This window comes from Exophiala oligosperma (assembly GCF_000835515.1).
Source record: "Exophiala oligosperma strain CBS 72588 unplaced genomic scaffold supercont1.4, whole genome shotgun sequence".
Lineage (NCBI taxonomy): Eukaryota > Fungi > Ascomycota > Eurotiomycetes > Chaetothyriales > Herpotrichiellaceae > Exophiala > Exophiala oligosperma.
Window position 1 is genome coordinate 2,754,018 of NW_015622821.1, and position 19,128 is coordinate 2,773,145.

The 19,128-nt window shown below is 49.9% G+C and overlaps 1 protein-coding gene across 1 annotated transcript; it reads right to left on the reverse strand.

The window, feature by feature from the left end:
* Nucleotides 1-9,086: 9,086 nt before the first annotated feature.
* On the reverse strand, nucleotides 9,087-10,539 carry PV06_05076 (uncharacterized protein). Its single transcript, XM_016406044.1, has one exon. It carries the CDS (start codon nucleotides 10,075-10,077, stop codon nucleotides 9,469-9,471), a length of 609 nt encoding a protein of 202 aa, XP_016264250.1. The 5' UTR covers nucleotides 10,078-10,539; the 3' UTR covers nucleotides 9,087-9,468.
* Between the last annotated feature and the right edge of the window lie 8,589 nt (nucleotides 10,540-19,128).

Here is a 19,128-nt window from a genome sequence, read left to right on the forward strand (position 1 = left end):
CGGCTGTCCAGGTTTAAGGTATCTCCACAAGGCATCAAAGTCCTACTTTTAGGCTCTCGTGCATTGAGTCTCACAGCTGGCCGCCGTCTAGGCGTAGCGAAAGTCAAGTATGCCGAGAACTTCCAGACGAAATAACTGTCCCGGCTTCTCTAGCGAACGATGTTGGGACCAAAACTCTGAAGATCAGAAAAATTATGACACGCAGTGGTGCCCGCGCACACCGCAACTGACGACAACCGCTCTACACTAGTCGATCTTCCTAGTCCAGGCGATTCTCGCCGAAGTTGAGAAAATCACCTCACATGATAGACAATATGTTTCCCGTCCTTTTGAATCGTGAGTACGAGGCAGGTGAATCGCATGCCCATGACCTCTCGAAATCGACGGAGCATCTCTGTCGATCAAGTGCTGTGTACTGGGCCATCCCGCCTCCGGCCTCGGCGCGAGCCAGTACCAGGGCTCCAAAGGAAAACCAGGTGGTGGAGAAACATAGCGACACAGAGCTCTTCTGCATGGCTGGCAGATCAGCATGCTCTCATCTCAACGGCGGAGAAGAAGTGCTTGCAACCATCATCACGTCTTCTGGAAACCGTGTACACCACAAAGTGTGTTGGGCACGTTTGGGATCCAGCCTCTGTCACATCATCACTTAGCTTGCGAGGCATGGTCCAGGTAAATAGGTAAGGCCATGCCTCGAGCCGATTGACTTTGCGAAGAGGGGAAGCTACTATGGACTACGGAGCCCTTAGCGGGTGACCAACAAGGCTTCCTGCATCTACGCGCCGGCGCTAATCAATAGTCTGAGGGCAGCCAATCGGTACCTGGCCGCCTGGAAAAGCAACCTCAAGCCTCCGTATTTCGACCCTTTCCAGACGAAAAGTCGTTGAAACTTTGACCCATATCAATATCACACACCGGACCTCAACAGCACCATGGATAACGCTTCGGGTCTGGCAGGTGAGTTGGCTAATCTCTTTGCGCACTACCAGTAGCGATGTGACTGTTCATTAGCCCAGTTCATCGCCGACAATCCGTCTGCGGAGTACTCTCTTTCCAAGGTTGCCTAAGGACTCGGATTTGGCTAGAAAACCCGTCAATGGACACTGATCGAATATTGTTAGCTGCCCGAAGCAACGAGAATGAAATACAAAAGCATTTTGCGACCTGTTCCTGCATCAGGTGCAAGGTCCAGGGTCACAAATATTTTTCTCAGCCTAAATGCTGTGCTCCCTCGAAGCATTTCCGCGTTTGTACGAGAATGGAAATTTCGCCCTTTGTCAAGCTTCCTGGTCCATGTATTCCCGCATGGCATCGTGGCACATTCTGCATCTGCGACTGAGCTATGCTCCAATCTTGTTCCCAGCCTTTCCTCGTGCAAGATAAAGTAGGGGATATTGCTTTATCCTTATCCAGTCGAACCAAGTTTACATTTCGACCTGGGGGTAGCCGATTTGGTTGGGCTGATGAAGCGGAACAGCAAACAATGTCAGGCAACGAGACATCTACACATGTGAACCATGCACAGTGACAATCCTGTCAAAGCCCATGGCATTTGTTGGAATGAGCCTTTGACCGTTACACCCGCGAAACACATCCTGGCAGCTCTTGTCATACCTGGAGCGCCGCCAACCACGCAGTTCGAGTTGGCGGTGAACAATTTCGAATCGCACTTGGCGTCGTCAAGTACCACAAGATTCAGCCGTCGGACGACCTTCTGGCTCCGAGAGCATATTTCGACATCAAGACACGAGATCGACAATGTTGCCCCAGTACGGTATGATTTGTCAATTTTCCGGGGTGGTGGTTCGCTCAAGTTTTCCTGAATGGTGACGATGCGGTACGTTAGCTGCTTGATAGTCGCGTGCGTCGAGCCTCTTTCGAACTTGTTTGCTCGAATGGCAGACACGACCGCAGTCGAGAGTGAAGCATGTGCAGGTTGAGAGGTTCAGACAGAGCACGGAATGCCTGGTGAGTATGGCTTCTCAAGCCAAATGCCCCCTGGTCACTTTGGCATGCAATATCCCTCCTCGGGATCATGGATATTGGAGCTCGCCCTGACCTACCTTTCCTAATATGGTCACAATTGTACCGAACGAGACAAAAGCCATGTTCGATCAGCCTTCACCTTGGTAGTGACTGACAGTCGTCACACGAATCATGGTGAGGTTTTATATCATAATTAACACAAATAAACATTCGATGCTCCATAGCAATGGCCACCATTTGTATTATGAAAGTCGACCATTTGTCCCCTCAACGTTTGCAAGGCAAATCATCCAGTGCGTCGGCGTGTGAGAGCCCACGTGCTCTCAAATCGATAGTCATCGTCCCTGGCCAACAGATTGTCACGGGGTGGTTGAGGACTTGTTCGCCCCCTTAACCGACGATGACGATGTTCATGAGCCAAGCAGCAAGACATTGGCATCTAGGGACCGAGTGGCTTGCAGTACCGAACGATGCTCTCGCCCACCCACCACTGCTCCTGATCTCTAGGGTATGCTTGAAGAGGAGCAGTGGTGTTTCAAATCCTAGGTTGCATGTTTTTTGGCTTGAGTTTGGTTGGTGGTCTCTACAATTGAGACCGCTGGTAGGTTTTCTGCATGTGAAGCCTCCGGATGGTAAACAATTTTGTGTGAGGGTAAGAGATCGCGCATGATGCGTTGCTTTTGCATGCCTTTTCACGAGTCTTTTCGGGTCTTGACTACGGCTTTGGACGTGCCACGCGTTTGACGATTCTCTTTTTTTTTTCTCCAAAAGAAAATAATGCATGGTCATGGGCAAGAAACAGAAAACGCATCACACAAATCATGGAGTATGTTTTGCAAGAGAATATCAAGCTGTCTCCGACCCGTGGACTGCGGCCATTAGGCCTACTCCCTGGGTAACAAATCTTGATCGATTCACCATAACTCCGTCACACGAGCGCTGTTCTTTGTTTTAGTGCCCTCGAGTTTCAAGTGACATTTTTCGTGGTTCCAATCTTTTACGCTTGTTCGCATTTCGCGAAAATGGAAATGTCTAACGTGCCAGGAATCTTGTCCAAAGAGATATAGATTTACGAGAGCACGGAATCACTTTCTCGGAATGTCCAGTATCCTCCGCAGTTGAATCTCAAATCGCGACACGATTCAAAACAACGGTTTTGATGCGTTCGTGATGGTTTCGACTCTGAGATGGCGCTGTGAGTGATATGAAAGAAGGAGGAAATTAAAGTTTGGAGAATTGTTAAATACCTACAACAAGTACATAAGCATCCTTCGATGTCGGGTCACGAAAAAGAGAGGTCTTCCGGAAAGGGGAGCGAAGTGTCCATATTAGGAAGTTCATGATGTCATTGTCTTCGGAGGCCTTCTGACGATGAGGAATCGCGGTGAAGTGCTCCTCCGTAACACGTACACTCGTACTCGTCCGTACTACCCGTACTTAATTCGAAAACGGAATATGGACTATTTTTCTCATGATGATCCCCTTGTCTGCAATCAACTCTAGATGTAGACACGATGACAAGTGTCAAAAATGTCAACTTCGACCCCAAAAGGTGAGCGAGGGCCCGACGGCCAGATCGCAGAAACCCAAAAATATACAGAGCGGGAGTAACCGAGATCCCCCTACGACGCGGTCCGTCCGTGGGACGCGCGACCGAAATCGACATTGACCCAAGTCGCGACTTGACTACCACTCTCTACCACAAGTCGCGTTCAGACAAGGCGCAAGCACTGTACGAGCATGTTATGAAAGTGGCTTCAAAGTGCCACTTTTTGAAGAACAGACACAAAACACAAAAGTGAAGGGCGTCCAAGTGCAACTTGTCAGCAATCAAGACAAAAACAATTACTCCGTAATCTTCAAAAGTTCATGAGAAGATGAGTATTTGCATAGGATAAGCGAGCAAGATGGACGAATCAAAGATGTGGTAGAGTCACAAACCGGGGTATGAGATGACAGATGGGTGTTGTCCATCTTTGCGATCTTCGATCTTTCGATTTTAGGTTCTTATGCCAACAGCCGCATCTGGACAATCGACAAAAGGTTCTTGACTGTCGCTGTCAGTGAGATTGTGGACGTCAAAATCAGAACACGTCAAAGTCAAGTCAGCTTGGGAGGGCCTGGATGGTCATGTTCAAGCCGTCAAGGTGTTTGACTCATACATTCATCGTTCAGCTTGACGATTCCCCCCCCCCCTCCAAGCTTGGTCAAGTCTCTGTCATGTGTCAAAGGCTGTCAATCTACTCGACGAAGCCTCTCCTCGGGAACGCTTCGCACGGGTAGATACTCGCCAACGCCAGCCGCACCCGTACATACGATAGGAAGAGACAGCCGAGAGAGATTGACAGCCCACTTGCCACCTACGTTGGCGGATGGTGCATTGGTACTGTTTACTGAATGGGAGTAACACATGTCAATAATGTCAACAAGAACTGTCCCCCGTACAGTATAGTAACGGTTAGAGGTAGTAAGTCTCTGGCTGCGCCCGAGCCCGAAATCTTGGTGTGTTGTCGGTGCGTAGGGATCCGTAATTTCGGATCGGAGTCCTACTGTACAGTGCTTCTCGTAGCCATGAACCACAGCAGACATGTGCAGATTATGAGCTCCAGACACACCTTTTCGTTGTTTTGTCTTGGATTACTCCGTAAAAAAAATTCAAATGAAACCGGGTCTGCTGACGATGCCGTCATGGTTTGGGGGGGCAAATTGGTTTTTTCTTTTTCTTGTTTTGCTTTTCAGAGAAACCCCCTGAATGGCTGAGTCTCACTTGTGGTACCGAGTAAAAATGTCCAAAAGAAAAAGCACATGCTTGCGATATTGTATAGACTTGTCCTAAGGAACGAAATAGGTGTCTGGTCCGTGTGGCGTTATCAAGTGGCTGGCATTCTAGATGGAGACAATAATGTCGAAGGTGGCTGATTTTTTTGTCTTGAACGCGTACTCCGTATCCGTATTTTGTACTTTGTAGTTCGTCAGGATTGAACGGCACTTCTACGGCATTTGGTCACCACAATCTGGAAGTCACGTGAAATCTCGCAGAGTCACATTGAACCAGTCACAGACCGGGTAATACCCCCCCCTCCTTTCTTCTTCCCATTGTTTCTACAGTACTTCCGTCTGTCCGTTCCATCCTCTTCCCTGCCTTCGGTGTCTTTTACCCGAGATGCACACCAACTTGGGTCTGTTCCCTAACCCACTTTTTGCCATGTGGCATTATTATTCGAAACGGAGAATCCGTTTACGGAGCAACTGGTCTCCTCAATCGTTACAGCAGCACCACACACCATTAAGTGCCATCTGGGAAGGATCTTGCGAAGTTACTTTTGTGCCTTCCCACTAGCAGGGAGCAACGGGGTCGCCAAAAAGAAAAAAGAATCCATGTCCGCGTTACAATTGAAAGTGTACTCATAACTGAAGGGAAAGGGGGTGTGAAGAGTGTCAAGTCACTTGCTGGTCCAAGTCCGAAATGTTTCGGATGTACCACAAAAACCACTGCTTACGAGCAGAAGTTACTGACTCGCTTACTTTTTCCGAAATGATGCAAAATCCCAAACCTTTACGGAGTATCCTTACGGATGATCCCAGGACGAGGGAGTCAAGTCACCGTACTGATAATTAACATCCTCGTTGATCGTCTTCGGATTGTTGTACTCCGTCCGCAAGGGTCCTTTGGGGGTTGCGTAGGTAATCACTACCTGACTCTCTCTGCCCGGGAACGGGTACAGGTAGGGAATTTGGAAGCCCAAAAAAAGGTCCTGTCGGGAGTCGGTCCGAAAACGTCAGGGTCGTCCTCCTCCTCCAAATTGCCCAATTGACGAAATCGCACCGCACGGACATGAATTGTTCATTTTCACCACGAGGTTGGGGAAAGCGTCTGTGCGCCGCCTTTTACCGAGTCCCGACCAACTGAGTTTCTAGTTCTCTACTCCGTACACGGAGTGTGTACGTGGATGGCCTTTTTCTCCGACAAGGTGGCAAAAAAACCAAAAAAACCAAAAAAACCAATCAATCAAATTGGATTCATTCAAAATCCGAAGCCAAGAAAATTCTCTCACCGTCTGTGCCTGCTCGGAACAAGAACCAAAACTCACAGTGCGGGCCCAGTTACCCCATTGAGTAATTGTACATGTTGCAATGGGGGATGGGTCTCGAAGAACGAAGGGAAAGAGGAAAGGGGTTTCACATGTCCGCGTCGGCTATGGGTGTGGGCGGTTACGAGAAAAAGAACGATTGACGCACAACGGACGTTAGGTTACTGTAAGTTGGGTTGGGTGGTGACTGATTCACGACTTTGCCTACTCTGGAGGTTACAATAGTGACGATGACACACCATCCATTACGACACCCGACGAACAAAGATGAATGCCCTTGTAGTAATTGAATTACTTACTCTATTTAGTACTCCGTGGGAGAAATCTAGGTGAACAAAACTTACGTGTGCATATCTACTCCCGATCCAAGAAAAAAAAGTCATCTGAACACGGTGACAGCTTCAGCCGACTTGACCACATGGCCTCTTTGTTGGCGAAGGGGCGTGGGAAAGCGTGGGATAGATACCCAAGGTACGGAGTAGATTTATTATGGGTTGCTCTACGGAGTTCTGCACACCGGGAGTTATGAATAGCACTTCGTGGTAACTGAGAATGTATTAATCTTTTTTTGAATGCCGCCCTCGGAGTATTCCATAATCAGGCTAAAGAACAGGTCTTGTCATGAACGGAGATGTTCATCATCGGTGTGTATGTGTGTGTGTGTGGTCGAGTTGTTGTTTGGTGAATACAGCCGTACGGTGGACAGTCGACCCTCCCTCAACGTCCTACTCCGTCATTAATCAGCATTTGGGTAGCATCACTAGCTAAGACTATAATGACTCTTACACCTATCAAGCCCTTTTGTTCGGTTTTTTGTAACACGTTCACATGTGAAGAAAGAGACCGTCCGATGATGAATCATGTAGCAGTGTGCTTACTTCTACTCTCGCGACCGGAAGAACAGTCACTTGCCGGACCAAAAGTCGAAACCAAAAAAACTCACCGACTGCGCGGGATGTCTTTCTCGTTCGGGGTCAAATCCGTACTGTGACTACTCACAAAACTACGTTACCATTTGAATCAACCCTCCCCCCCCGACTTATCTGAAGGTTCCCTCGTAGACGTTTTACTCCCGCGTGAGGAGTGGAAAGTCACTCGTAATTCTGTCGCAGACGGGTAGGCCACTTTTCACAGCTAGGAACCGGTCCGACATCCGAACCAAAACAACCCTCCCCAGGTTTAAACTCGCTGGTCATGACGAGTTACCCTTGCTTCCGTGGGCATGTCGGAATCATTACGAACTTTGTCATGGAAACCCACCCCCCATTCCCGTAGGACCGGGGGAAATGAAGAGATTGATTGACAGTTTTGGACCGGACACCTCTTCAGGCAATTCCAAGAGCAAGGGAAACTCTAACGGAGAGGTTCATGGGGTAGTCAAAACCAAAAACACCTCCCTTACAGTACCTCCACACGGGTGTTCGAGTCGAGTAGGTGGCCTCAGCTATGTCAATCCCTCTCAAGTACTACGGAGTATAGGAAAAGTCGATTGAGAAAGAAAAACCATCATGGACATCGGTAGCAAGCTTCCGATAATACTTTTTCCCTCCCTGGTAAACTTCACTCCTGTGCATTCATCATTCACCAAACGGACAAGACTTTTTGTCGTAGGACTCGAGAATCCTTGATTCCGTACATTCCGTAGTAGACAAGCCCTGTGACAATCCAAGGGTTCCCATGTTGTTTCAATCCAAAAGTTGTATGAAACTTGCAGACCGGAGTCTTAATAACCAAGTCAATCGAACTCGCAAAGTAATAATGAAGTCAGTGGCGCGTTTGGTTTCAGGCGTGGAGAGGGAAGTTGTGGAGGTGGCAAAACCAAAGACATGGTCCCAATTCTGCCCGAGTAGAATCAACAACAATAACAACAACAACAAGAAGAAGTAGTGACTATTGTATCGTCGGATCCGTACACTTTGAAATGCCATCCGTCCGGGCGGGAACGACTCGACAATCCCTGCTGTGAGAGAGGGTCGGACCAAACCACCCGGTTCACCAACTCACCTACTTCTGTGAAAAAAAACAAAACTTACATTTGTGCGATCTGTCAAGATGCGAAGGCGTCTTCTCGTGCCTGCTCCTGTAAAGGTTTTCTTCATGACTCGGTTGTTCTCTCATCAGATTCGACGGACGTATCTCGTAAAGGAGGCGAAACAGAAAGAAAAGAAATACAGTTTCTATGACGAGGATAACTGGGGGCTGTGCAAAATGTTTCCCCCGTACGCAGAATTACTCCAGAGGCATCGGGGAATCGGTATCGGATGGTTTTTCTCTTTCCACCTGGGAGATTCATTACCTTGGGAAATGTAGCCGATAAATTACCTTTGCCTTTGTCACAACAAGTTGAAAGTAAGTCAGTCTGGTCACAGTAGATTAGAGGCACGTCAGTTGGATACCTGGTAAGGAGAGGGGGGCGGGTACGGATAGTAAGCCGTAGTTGGTCCTTACCTACAGTACAGCCGCAAAAACATTTGGGCATCATCAACCAAAAATTGTTACAGAACAAGGACAAATGATATTAACCACAAAAAGTCACAAGTCACAAGTTCACAAGGCACACACGCGCCCACGCCCACGCCTCAAACCTCCCCGAGGCGCCTGACCAACAAACCACTTGACTTACGGAATACTTGGGGGAGCATGTGATGGGAACTACGAAATGGATTCTTCCCTGTTCACTTTTTGAAGAGAAAAAATAACAAGGCAAGATGATTCTAGCAATCACATACAGTACAACAAGTGAACGAAATGGTGCCCCGGAATTGAAGCGGAAAAGAAAAGCCCAACACGGCAGGGCGTCAAGAACAAGGCGACACGCCGGAAAACACAAACAAGTGAAGCGCCCGATTTTCACTCAAACCCTGCCTGAGGTACGGATAGGCGACGGACTTGTACGGACTATCCTGAGCGCCTCAAAGCCACACACACACACACCGCTAAATAGTTAGGTAGCCAACACATACACAACAACACATTCATCACATCATGGGAACAAGGAGCAAGTTTCGTAGGTGTTTCTCAATACAATAGATTGAAATTATAAGCTAGTAATACTATATTCGTCCATCGAGGTCACCAATGTTTGATCTGATCCTCGGGAGCTCGGAGAGTGAAAAAGTCTCCAAGATCAACATGCCACAGCCCATGAAAATGAGGCTTTGGAAAAAGGCCGTAGGGGGTATCGTTAAGAGCCATCATGCCCGGGGTATATGCAAAATATGGATGTGTTGTTCATTCCAATCACCCAAGGCGCACACTTGTCGCTTCGCTAAATCAAGATTCAAATAATAACACATTAAGATCGTAAGATGCCCGAAATGGTTCCGAATCATGGGACCAGCCCAGCGGCCCAGAACAAGTCAGAAAGTGAGTCGTATCGCTTCGCACAGCCTCACTGAGGCCCGTTGAGGCTACTCAGCCCGCGACGGACATTGGTCTGTCGCCGCTTGAGCGTGCTGGGCCGACGTGCCTTTTCTTCACTTGGGCCAGCGAAGCGGACTGTCTTGTTGCGTCTTGACTCGGGCTGTTGTTGGTGGGCGGATTCCTTCTCTTGCAGGTCGCGAAGGAAGGCAATCTGCTCTTCGGTGGTGAGTTCCTTCTTGGGGGTCACCGCCGGAATGGTCTCGATGGGTAATGACTCGTGCGTGCAGAGAAGGTCGTCGTCTGAGAGGTAGGAACTAGGCTCGGCACCAAATGATGACATGCACGATCTGTAGGGGCTAGGCAGCCATGAAGAGTTGCTGCTGTCGCGTCGCATTGCCACTGACGAAGGTTGTGAGTTGGTCGTAGAGGCATTGCTGTCTGATCGAGTGAGGCCTTGTGAGGATGGCCACGAAGAGGTTGGCGACGCGCTCAAAAGTGCCGAGTAGGCAGAGTTGGGCGCGTACGAGGTGTAGTTGTAGCATGAACTGGAGTTGGTGGAGTCGCGCGAGTCTGAACGCGACATGGCCACCGATGTCATGGCTGGGGTAATGGTGGAGGTGGGCGACGAGAAGAACATTTTGTATGTTGGTATCAAGTGCTCCGACACGCGACGGTGAGGTCCAGCTTTGTGGGCTGAGACTCCGTGGCGGATGTGATGTTTATAATTGTTGTTTGTAGCCAGGATTGTCAGACGATTGTCAGGCCTTGTTTTGCTGAACGGGAGCCGGGGCCTAATGAGGGTGACTGTTTGCAGGTGGTGATGCAATACCGTGTGTCTGCGAGCAGGGGAGGGCGTGCGGTCGGTTAATAATAATAACGACGCGCGCGTTTTGCCGGGATGGGGGTTTAAGCGGTGACTCGGAGTTGGGCTGGGATTTTGATCGGTGGGTTTGCCGCGGGTCAACCAGGGTTACTGTGCCTAAGCGGCAGTGTGCTGAGAGAGCTGAGTGGTAGGATCCGAAGACGCTGGCCGTGTCGGTATATCGCTCAGGGTGATTTCGAGGGGTTTGCAGCTCGCAAGTTTGCTGGTATGTTTGGGTAGAGTCGAGTCGGAAGAGGTCGAGAGAGGACTCGGTGGGTGTATATGAATATGTATCCGTGGCAAGGTGATGGAAAGTCAAAAAAAGTGACTGTCGCCCCCTTCCCCGTGCTTCCTTTTGATTGAAATCTTATGGATGGGTATTGGAATGGGGAGGATGGCGAATACCCGGTGTGTCCCTAGTTCGGATGCGACTGCGACCTCGGTCGGTCCAGCTCGGGGCTGTGTGGATGCGGTGTCAACAAGGGGATCGGAAGGACAGATGGGGCCCGTTATTGCTGTTTCGGGCTATGGGGATGAGGATGTCTGCTACCACCGCTAGTCCTGCCAGAATGTCCAGGGCCGCTGCCGGGGGGGGTCGATTCGATGGGTCCAAGACTGTCACTTTTCTGGCACCGCGACCTTGGTTCCGCGATGGAGCTAGAGCACTCGTAGGGGAAGGCTGGTTCTCGCGGAATGCGGCGTGGGCAACCGATGGTTTCAGCCCAAACAGTGATGAACGCAGGGGTGAACGTGAATGTGAATGTGAATGTGACTGTGAAGGGGTAATAGGGAGTATGAACCAAGTTTTTGCTCTTGCAACCTGCCAGGAGAGGGCGCTTCTTATGCTGGTTGAGGCAAGGGAGAAACATGCGTCAAAGGACTCGTCGTGGGAGGCGTTTGTGGCATCTGGTTTGGTAGGCTCGTCCATTCAGCGTCCACCGTACAGCGTCCAGCTGGCATGTTCTGCTCTGGCGTTGGAGCAGCGGATGATTGATGTGCAAAGGCCTGGTGTTTGGAGTGGTGCTGGATGGAGTCGGTCTACTGACCGCCGAAAGAGTCCAGGTGTAACAGGAGATGGAGGGTTTCGTCAAAGTCAGAGGCCTGAGACCCTTGTCCACCTGCTATTCACCGTCAATTCGCTTGCAGGGGGAGCCTGGGTGGCTGACGGGACCGCACGGATGGCGCCTGACAGTCAAAGTACGGGGCGAGATCTCGACAAAGCAAGGAGCGCCCTCGGCGTCGTCGAATCGAAAACCCCACGTTGGCAATTAATGGCACTGGGCGAAGGCACAGATCAGCCAACGGTTAAACGGCGGCCTAGAATTGCTCGTTGACCCGGATGCCTAGTAGAGCCAGTCCCACGCCAGCGAGGGAGAGTAGAGTCGAGATTCGTGTGTCTGGCCTTTTCATCGTGTCGCCAATGGATTTGGGAGATTGGACTCTGCCGGAAAAGTGAGGCAGTGACAATAATCATGAGACAAGACGGATCTGGCCAAATGTGATGGTGATGGTGACAGTGGGATGAACGGCCTCCGATATTCGTACGAGTTTTACTCTGGGTGTTGCACTTGGACAACGAAGCAAAGTACGGCGTAACACCTCTACGGCAAATTAGGGACCTAAACGCAGGCATACCCCTTAACTAAAGTTAGGTCTGAGCAACGAACATAGCACCTATAGCACCTATAGCGCCTATAACATCTAGTTAAACAGAACATCACCATCACCGCCCCCCCCGCCCCCCCCGTGCAACGTGTAGCCATGTTACTCATAGTGATCAATTTTTGCATACCTGGCAATAATAATAGCCCATGCTGTGTCACACTCCTCGCTCGTTCGTTCATCATACGGTGTAAGCACCATCGTTACTCGGACATCCTCAGGAGGTGTGATCAGTCCGCTGGGAGGATGCTCGCTACATCCCTCAATCCGCTCCCGCAGATCTGCCAACTCGTATAGCTGCTGCAAGTAATGATGATGCGGCACTCCGTACGAGCTCCGTGGGCCGCAGAAACCCCAGAAATGCGCCGAAGAGGAGGGTGATTATTTCAGCAGATCCTTCCCTTCGTTGTTTGTCTCTGTTCTCTCATCCCACCCTCACACCATCATCTGGCAATATGCGGCCCTCTAACCTCACCACTCAAATTACATCAATTCGCAAGGTCACGGCTACTATCCGTCGTGTGCGGCAACCAGCTTGTTTCTGACTCATCGCCCCGACGATTGCTGCCCAAAGGCCGGAGTAATAATGCTGTAGCTACCCCAGGACCCTTTCTCCGACATTCACGTCGGTGGATGTCGGGCGCCAGAGAAACATGGTGTGGGCAGTAGCCTAATCAAGAGTATAGTATGTAAGTTCTGGGACCCTTGCGACCTGAACTGGTGGACCTGCCCTTCATCTCGCGGACCGACTCCCGAAGACTACAGGTACTCGACTTATCCACGTACAGACGGTATCAAACTCCCTACGCCGTGGAAAGCACTGTGACTACGGAACTGTTTTGTCCTTTGCTCGGGTGTGCGTAACAGGCTATTCTTCACAGCCTTCCGAAATTGTTCTCTTATTAAGCGAGGCATCCGGCCACAATGGCGGTTGCATCCTGCTGGGCTTTGCGCTCCACTCGCAATAGACCCTGGGGACGGGGGACCACCGGAGAGACATCTCAAGCCTCACTTTGGTCGACCCGAGGTTTCGTCGCGGTGAAGCCCCCATCCCTGGCGGCCTACCTTGGGCAGGTATCTGCAATTTAGGCAAAGTCCCGGCAAAGTCTCGTCTCGAGGCCAACAGGTACTTTGCCACCAATTTTCCGCCTACGAGGTACCTTCCAACACCTCGGTCTCGACATGTGAAGTACCCACTGGGAGATTCCCCCTTCCTCTCGTTCCTGCTCCTCGGTTCGATCCACAACCCGAGTAGTCAATCTTTGGTGTCGCATCCGCTCGTTCGTGTGCTCGTAAAGCATCTTTGGCCCCTGCTACGCTTTGGCCCTTCGTTCTGCTTCCGCGCAGACGGCGCGATGCAGGGGGTGCTGGCCCAGTATCAAAATGTTGCCATCACCGTGGGATTTCCAGAATGAGAAGAGAAGAAATTTTTGTGGACATCCTCACTTTTCCACCCGAGCTCTCACAACGGCGAGGCAAGCAGCATTATCGGTCTGGTGTCGAAAGGTCCAAGCGGGCTAGCTACTCTCTCGATTGCCAGATACAGACATACTTTGTAGTGAGCCGTGCGAGCTCCGCAAGCTGATTCCGATATTCAGGCTCTTTAATAAGCCCCACATTGCTCGAGAATCCTTCTCTACAGCAGAGTTGTATTGCCGACCACGGGCCGATCGTTGAGCAGTGGCTAGTGTTCTGCCTCAATTTGTTCTGTACCGCACATCGAACCAAAGTGGATGAGTCTAGTTCCATCAATTTTGCAGGTTCTCGAAGTAGCATCACGATGTTCAAGTGGTGAGCAAGGTCTCACCGACTGTAACGGTCTTCCAAGTCAACAGATGCCACACCTTGCAAATGTTTTCTTTCGTGGATAAATTTTCTGCTAGTCTTCGGGGTATAGGACCCGAGTCAGTCTGGCCCAGGAGATTTAGCACCGCGGTGGCACTTTACAGCACATGTCAGGAGTCAGTCGAACCGTTGTTCAGGAGAACCAAATGATCTAGGCCGTGATAATTGACAGACACTAGATAAGAGAGGACTCTACCACTACACTTGCGCTCTCACTGAACAAAGATGTGAGCAATGAAGTTGACATGTTCGTTGGCGGTCCAGGTCATGCATAACCGACCCGGCCAGATGTCGGCTTGCCATTCAGGGTCCAATCTTGCATGTACCAGTGTCACTGCGTTCAGTACTATACTCAAGTCTGGACGGTTAGTCCCTGAGGACTGAGTGCTCTGGCAAACTCCAAGGACCCATCAACAGCACAGTTTACACAATCTATCTGACTGCCAGACCTCGAGGCCTGTCTGGTTATCAAACAGTCTGCTCGCCCAACAAGGTCCATCTTAGGAAGCTGCTGCTGGCGAAGCTTACATATGCGTCGCATGACTGTATGCCATGATGAGGCTGTGTGTTAGCGCCGGTGTAGCTACGTCTCCTAAAGATTGATGGTTCAATAAAAAAGCCAGATATATATGCATGGTCAGCCTTACAAGCGATACACAGCTGACTTGTAATCAGCTGTGCCTTGCTCATGACCGCCGGTGACGCTCCCGCTGGGGCTGGCTGAAGGAAGAGAATAGGAACCCCAGTAGCAAAGCTTGCTGGCAGCTGTGGGAGCCGGTCTTCGAATTTTGTCCAGTGTTCTTCGACTCCCCTCCTTCTTGGATACTTCATGATCCAAGCGTACATGGTTCCGGTGAAGTCGGCTCCGATGAAGTTCCTGTGCCTCTTTCATTGGTGACCTCCGCTTGCTTCACAGGACTCTTTGCGTTTGTCCAAAATGGAGGTATTCGAATACGGACACGATGCTGCTCCCCGGATTCTTCCTTTTGTGGGGAGCTTTACGAGCTCGAATGCCATCTGTGCGAGCTCACTCACGACACGGCAGGAAGCACATCCTCGGAATTCGTTCTGGCCAGTAAAGTGTCGAATGTTGGAGATCGTCATCCGAGAACCTTTGCTAGTTTTCGTGCGGGAAGTGATCGCTTTTCGTGGTCAGCATGCACCCCACGTAATAGCTTGGACCCTTGTTTTTCGCTGCCGCACTCCGTATCTGCGCTTGAAATCCCTACATCGGAAGATGGCATGCGGAGGTGGTTGCTAAAGGGTGGCTGTGAGCGTGAATTGCAGCCGGCACAACAATCATAGGATTCTCGACTCCCAAAGACTGTCCGTGTGATGTGGGAAAGGTGGAAGGGTGAAGGGCAGCCTGCAACCATTACTGTAGAGCACTCTAGGCCCCGAGTCCCGAACTCGCGTGGGGCGGCGTTCCCAATGCGCTCGAGATTTTAGTCACGTGACTAGAAGTCTTGGCAAAACATCTTGCCTCGGCAATACTCCGTACTGGAATCAAAACAAACAAAACCAGTTTCCGGCCAGATGCTGTTGCTGGAATTGGGCCAGACTCTGTGATGTCGTAGCCCCTTGACTTGACTGTTATTCCATTGGCATGTTGTTGCAGGCCTAGTGACGCCTTTGAGCATGCAATGCTACTTTCTCCACTGATACAAGGTAGACATTGTGACATGCGAAGCTTCTTAAGCGATACCGCATCTCTGAAAGATATGCCTTGGCTGTTATTGATGCGTACATATCTATATTTAACTATCAGAACAGGAAAACAGAAAATTGCTCTGAATCTATGTCTGAGACACTTGATTGTTGCCATTAGATTTCCTATTCATTTTGGTTGCACCTACCATTAACACTCCTTCTGACGTTGAGTCATGTGTTCACTCATCTCACCAGTAGATCATCACTCAAGGGAAGAGCCTTTGGTACGGTCGAGTCCATTCAAAAGGTGACGAAGGTGTCAGTGGATTTGGACTGTATTTGTGGTATATCCACGCCCTCCAGCAAAACGATGGAATGGATCCTCGACCAATGCTGGTCTGTTAGCACATGCTTGTAGGAAGCACTGGAGAATCCAGTCAAACTTTGCTGCCCCTTGGGATGGGCGCCTCGTCTGGGTGAGTTTCAATGGCATCACGCTTTCTTCAGCAAGATCCACCATGAACCATCGTACACGAGTCGACGACGATGCCGGTGATGATCAACATCAGTTGTATTCACCCCGAGTCTCCTTCGACGCCCGCCCAGCAGTTTTGAAGAGGTTACGTGTTGTACCTGCTGGGGGCGTTTGATCTACTGTAGTTCTTCTCCTTTGTACCAAGGACCTTCAATACAAGGCGACCGGGGGAGAAAACTCTGTTCTCTGACTTCGCGGCGGGCAAAACCGTGGGCATGCGGTCCAAGGCCTACATGACCTTGTTAACTATTGCTCAGTTTATCATGGCTGTTGAGGCCCGACGTGGCAGCAGCTTCACTCAAACGCAAATATCCACGACAGTCACTGCCTGTCATCAGCAGAGTGGGGGAGTCGTCACTGCCTTCGCCCCTGAGGCTTCAAACTTTATATATAAAACGTTCGATGCCTTGTCCGTCGATCTGAAAAGTCCCCTGCCGTTTGACCCCGAAACCTGGACACGAATCTAATCAGTCTCCTTCATCCAGTCTTATTGAACTACAGCCATGTCTTACTCTTGGTACGCAGATGCTGAATTCCCCAAAGCCATCGCGCCAAGGGAGTGGTACCAATATCCGCCTATCGAAGCAGGAGCACCAAAAGATTGGCCAAAGACACGACTAGGGGGTCTTCCGTCGTTCCTGTTGAAGCAAATCCTAGTCTACCTCTGTGAGACGCGCTCGAATCAATGCGATGTCACTGCGCCAACCAGGTTGAGACGGCGTGAGACCAGTGGGCTGTTCTCAGAATTTGTTCGACACACTCGTGGTGTCCTTGGAACGTGTACACAATTACGAAAAGAAACCTTGGGTTTTCTCGCAGCGACAACAGTCCATACTTCGCGCCAAGTGCTCGAATTGCCATCGTTGCCAACACAAATCGGCCGCCATAACATGACGTGGATTCAATTCCTCAAGGTGGACACCCACTTCTTTCTCAAGACGAGAGCCGAGCGCTATTTTCCCATCGTTTTGGGCTTTCTTTGCAGCCAGCTTCCGAATCTGATGCGATTCCAACTAATCAGTGATTATGAAACCAACGCTCCCAGATTCTCGTTCTCTGAGGCGCACGATCTGCAAGCCACAACCCGTCATCAGCAGGAGATTAGAGCGGTCTTGCGGTTCGGAGCATTCCTGATCCTACGGCACAGGAACCTGGACTTGCTAGTGTGGCCTTCTGATTCCGGTCCAACATATGAGAGCAGCCAACAACAGACAAGAGTATACATTGATGCCATAGCGAACACGATGAGGACCGGCCGTCGACCTTGCCGTAGAGAGAACCACCCTGGTGTGGACGGACTGGAAACTGTCGGGGTGAGTATGCGAGGCCAAGTCAGTTTAGTCGTGAAGCTAACTTTGGATTTAGGATCAAATCCTCAACGCAACAAAACTGCGCCGATACTTGTGGTCGGAGCTTGCGACAATCCCTTTGCATGAGTTTGTCAGTTCGAGTGATAGTGATTCTTCCGAGATTTATGAGCAACATCGGTGCTTTGCAAAAGTCGATGATGAAGGCTACTGGCATTCTCATGCCCAGCACTACGAGAAGCCCAAATTTGTTCCTGTCGACGGGCTGGTCAGGATGTGCCGCAAACATTGTCGGAACGTCTGTGGTGATACACCAAGAGAATAGTGGCAATAATATGCATTCACAAGGCGGCCGATTCAGATTGAAATTGAATTTTGTCCTCAGTGGTCAAGTTCGACTGCTTGCGAAACAATTGTGGCAGAAATGGAAGTGCCCTCCGGCATCATACGGGAGACAGTGCTGGAAGACTGTACTTGTTGTTCTTGCACATAAGAATCAAATATCTTGGATGTACCATATGTGTTGCACAAGCCCTGGACAATCGGAAGTATTTGGCGCAGGAAGTGAATGGCTGTGGCTTGAGGATTAGCAGGAACTCTCAATCCAGATGAGGAGAGCAATGTCAAGCGTGGCGATGGCCATAGTGCTTGGTAGTCGAGAGTAACAAGAGGGATTCTGACCGCGCCTTCAGCAACTAGGTCATGAGAGTCACCCACCTGTAAAGTTTTTAGTTTTCCCATCCTTCTCAGGACTTGTCCTGAGATTGAGGTCGTTCAAGGCTAAAGACAATTAGAAACAAGACGGAAATGTCCTCAGCCATTGAAAAAAGATTTTCAGAGATTATGCTCGTAGTGGCTTCGAAGACTCGAACACCGCTTCCGTTGTAGATATCGTCGCCACCCTCGGGCCTTATACATAGGTTAAGGCATCCCAGAAGGACTTGGTCTCGTCTTCTCAGTCTCTTGATGTCACTACTGTTCAGGACTGTGACGAACGCAGTTATTGCTCATGCTCATGCTACCGTCAATATACTAAATCTTGCATCTCGTAACAGACAATATTCGACGTGGGTGCGGAATGTTTCGATTTCTCATATCGACGGTCATCTGGATAATGGTATTTAAGACAATTTTAACACATCTGGACTTTCGATCGGAACATCTGATGTCGTGTTGTATGGTAGGTAGCAATGTCGGACATAAATTAAGATGCTTCAGGGTATAAGACACTCGGCACCTGCACTTCGTACAAATCAGCACCCTTTGAAAGGGGCCGTGCAAAAAGGCAGGAGGCATTGCAGATCTCTGGCCAAGCCTGAAAGGTCAACGGGATTGCCAGGGTGGTGAGTGCCAAATGCTTTGGAACGAGGAACGCAAGAACCGGCGTTGCGCAAGGGGTTGGCTGCCACCCGATCGAAGAGGCATATGATGTTGACCCTGTCATGGTGCTTTGAGGCCTTGCATTTGAATTGTGCATAAAATGATACCTTTCATCTCCGTGTCCCTAACTCGATCAAAAGCCTTCCAGACTAGAGAAATAGCTACACAGAAGGAAGCTAGGCGCGATGAGAGGTGCACTCCCGAGTTGCACGAGCCATGAAGTTATACCAACCGGTGTGAAGAACATTAAGGGGATCTGCATTCCACCTTATTGATCATTTTGTTTTGTTACTGGGGTCTTCGTTCAAGCTTACATTTGCTGTTTGGATGCGGAACGAACCGGTCAACTCCCCCCCTGTCAACATGTTCTCAAACAGGGTGTTGGGTGAAAAAGGTGCAGAACTCCATTGTAGTACGCAATGCGTTCGTGGAAAACTTCGACATTGG

Coding starts and splice junctions, on each gene's coding strand:
- PV06_05076 (XM_016406044.1), bottom strand. CDS start 10,077: ATGTTCTTCTCGTCGCCCACCTCCACCATTACCCCAGCCATGACATCG.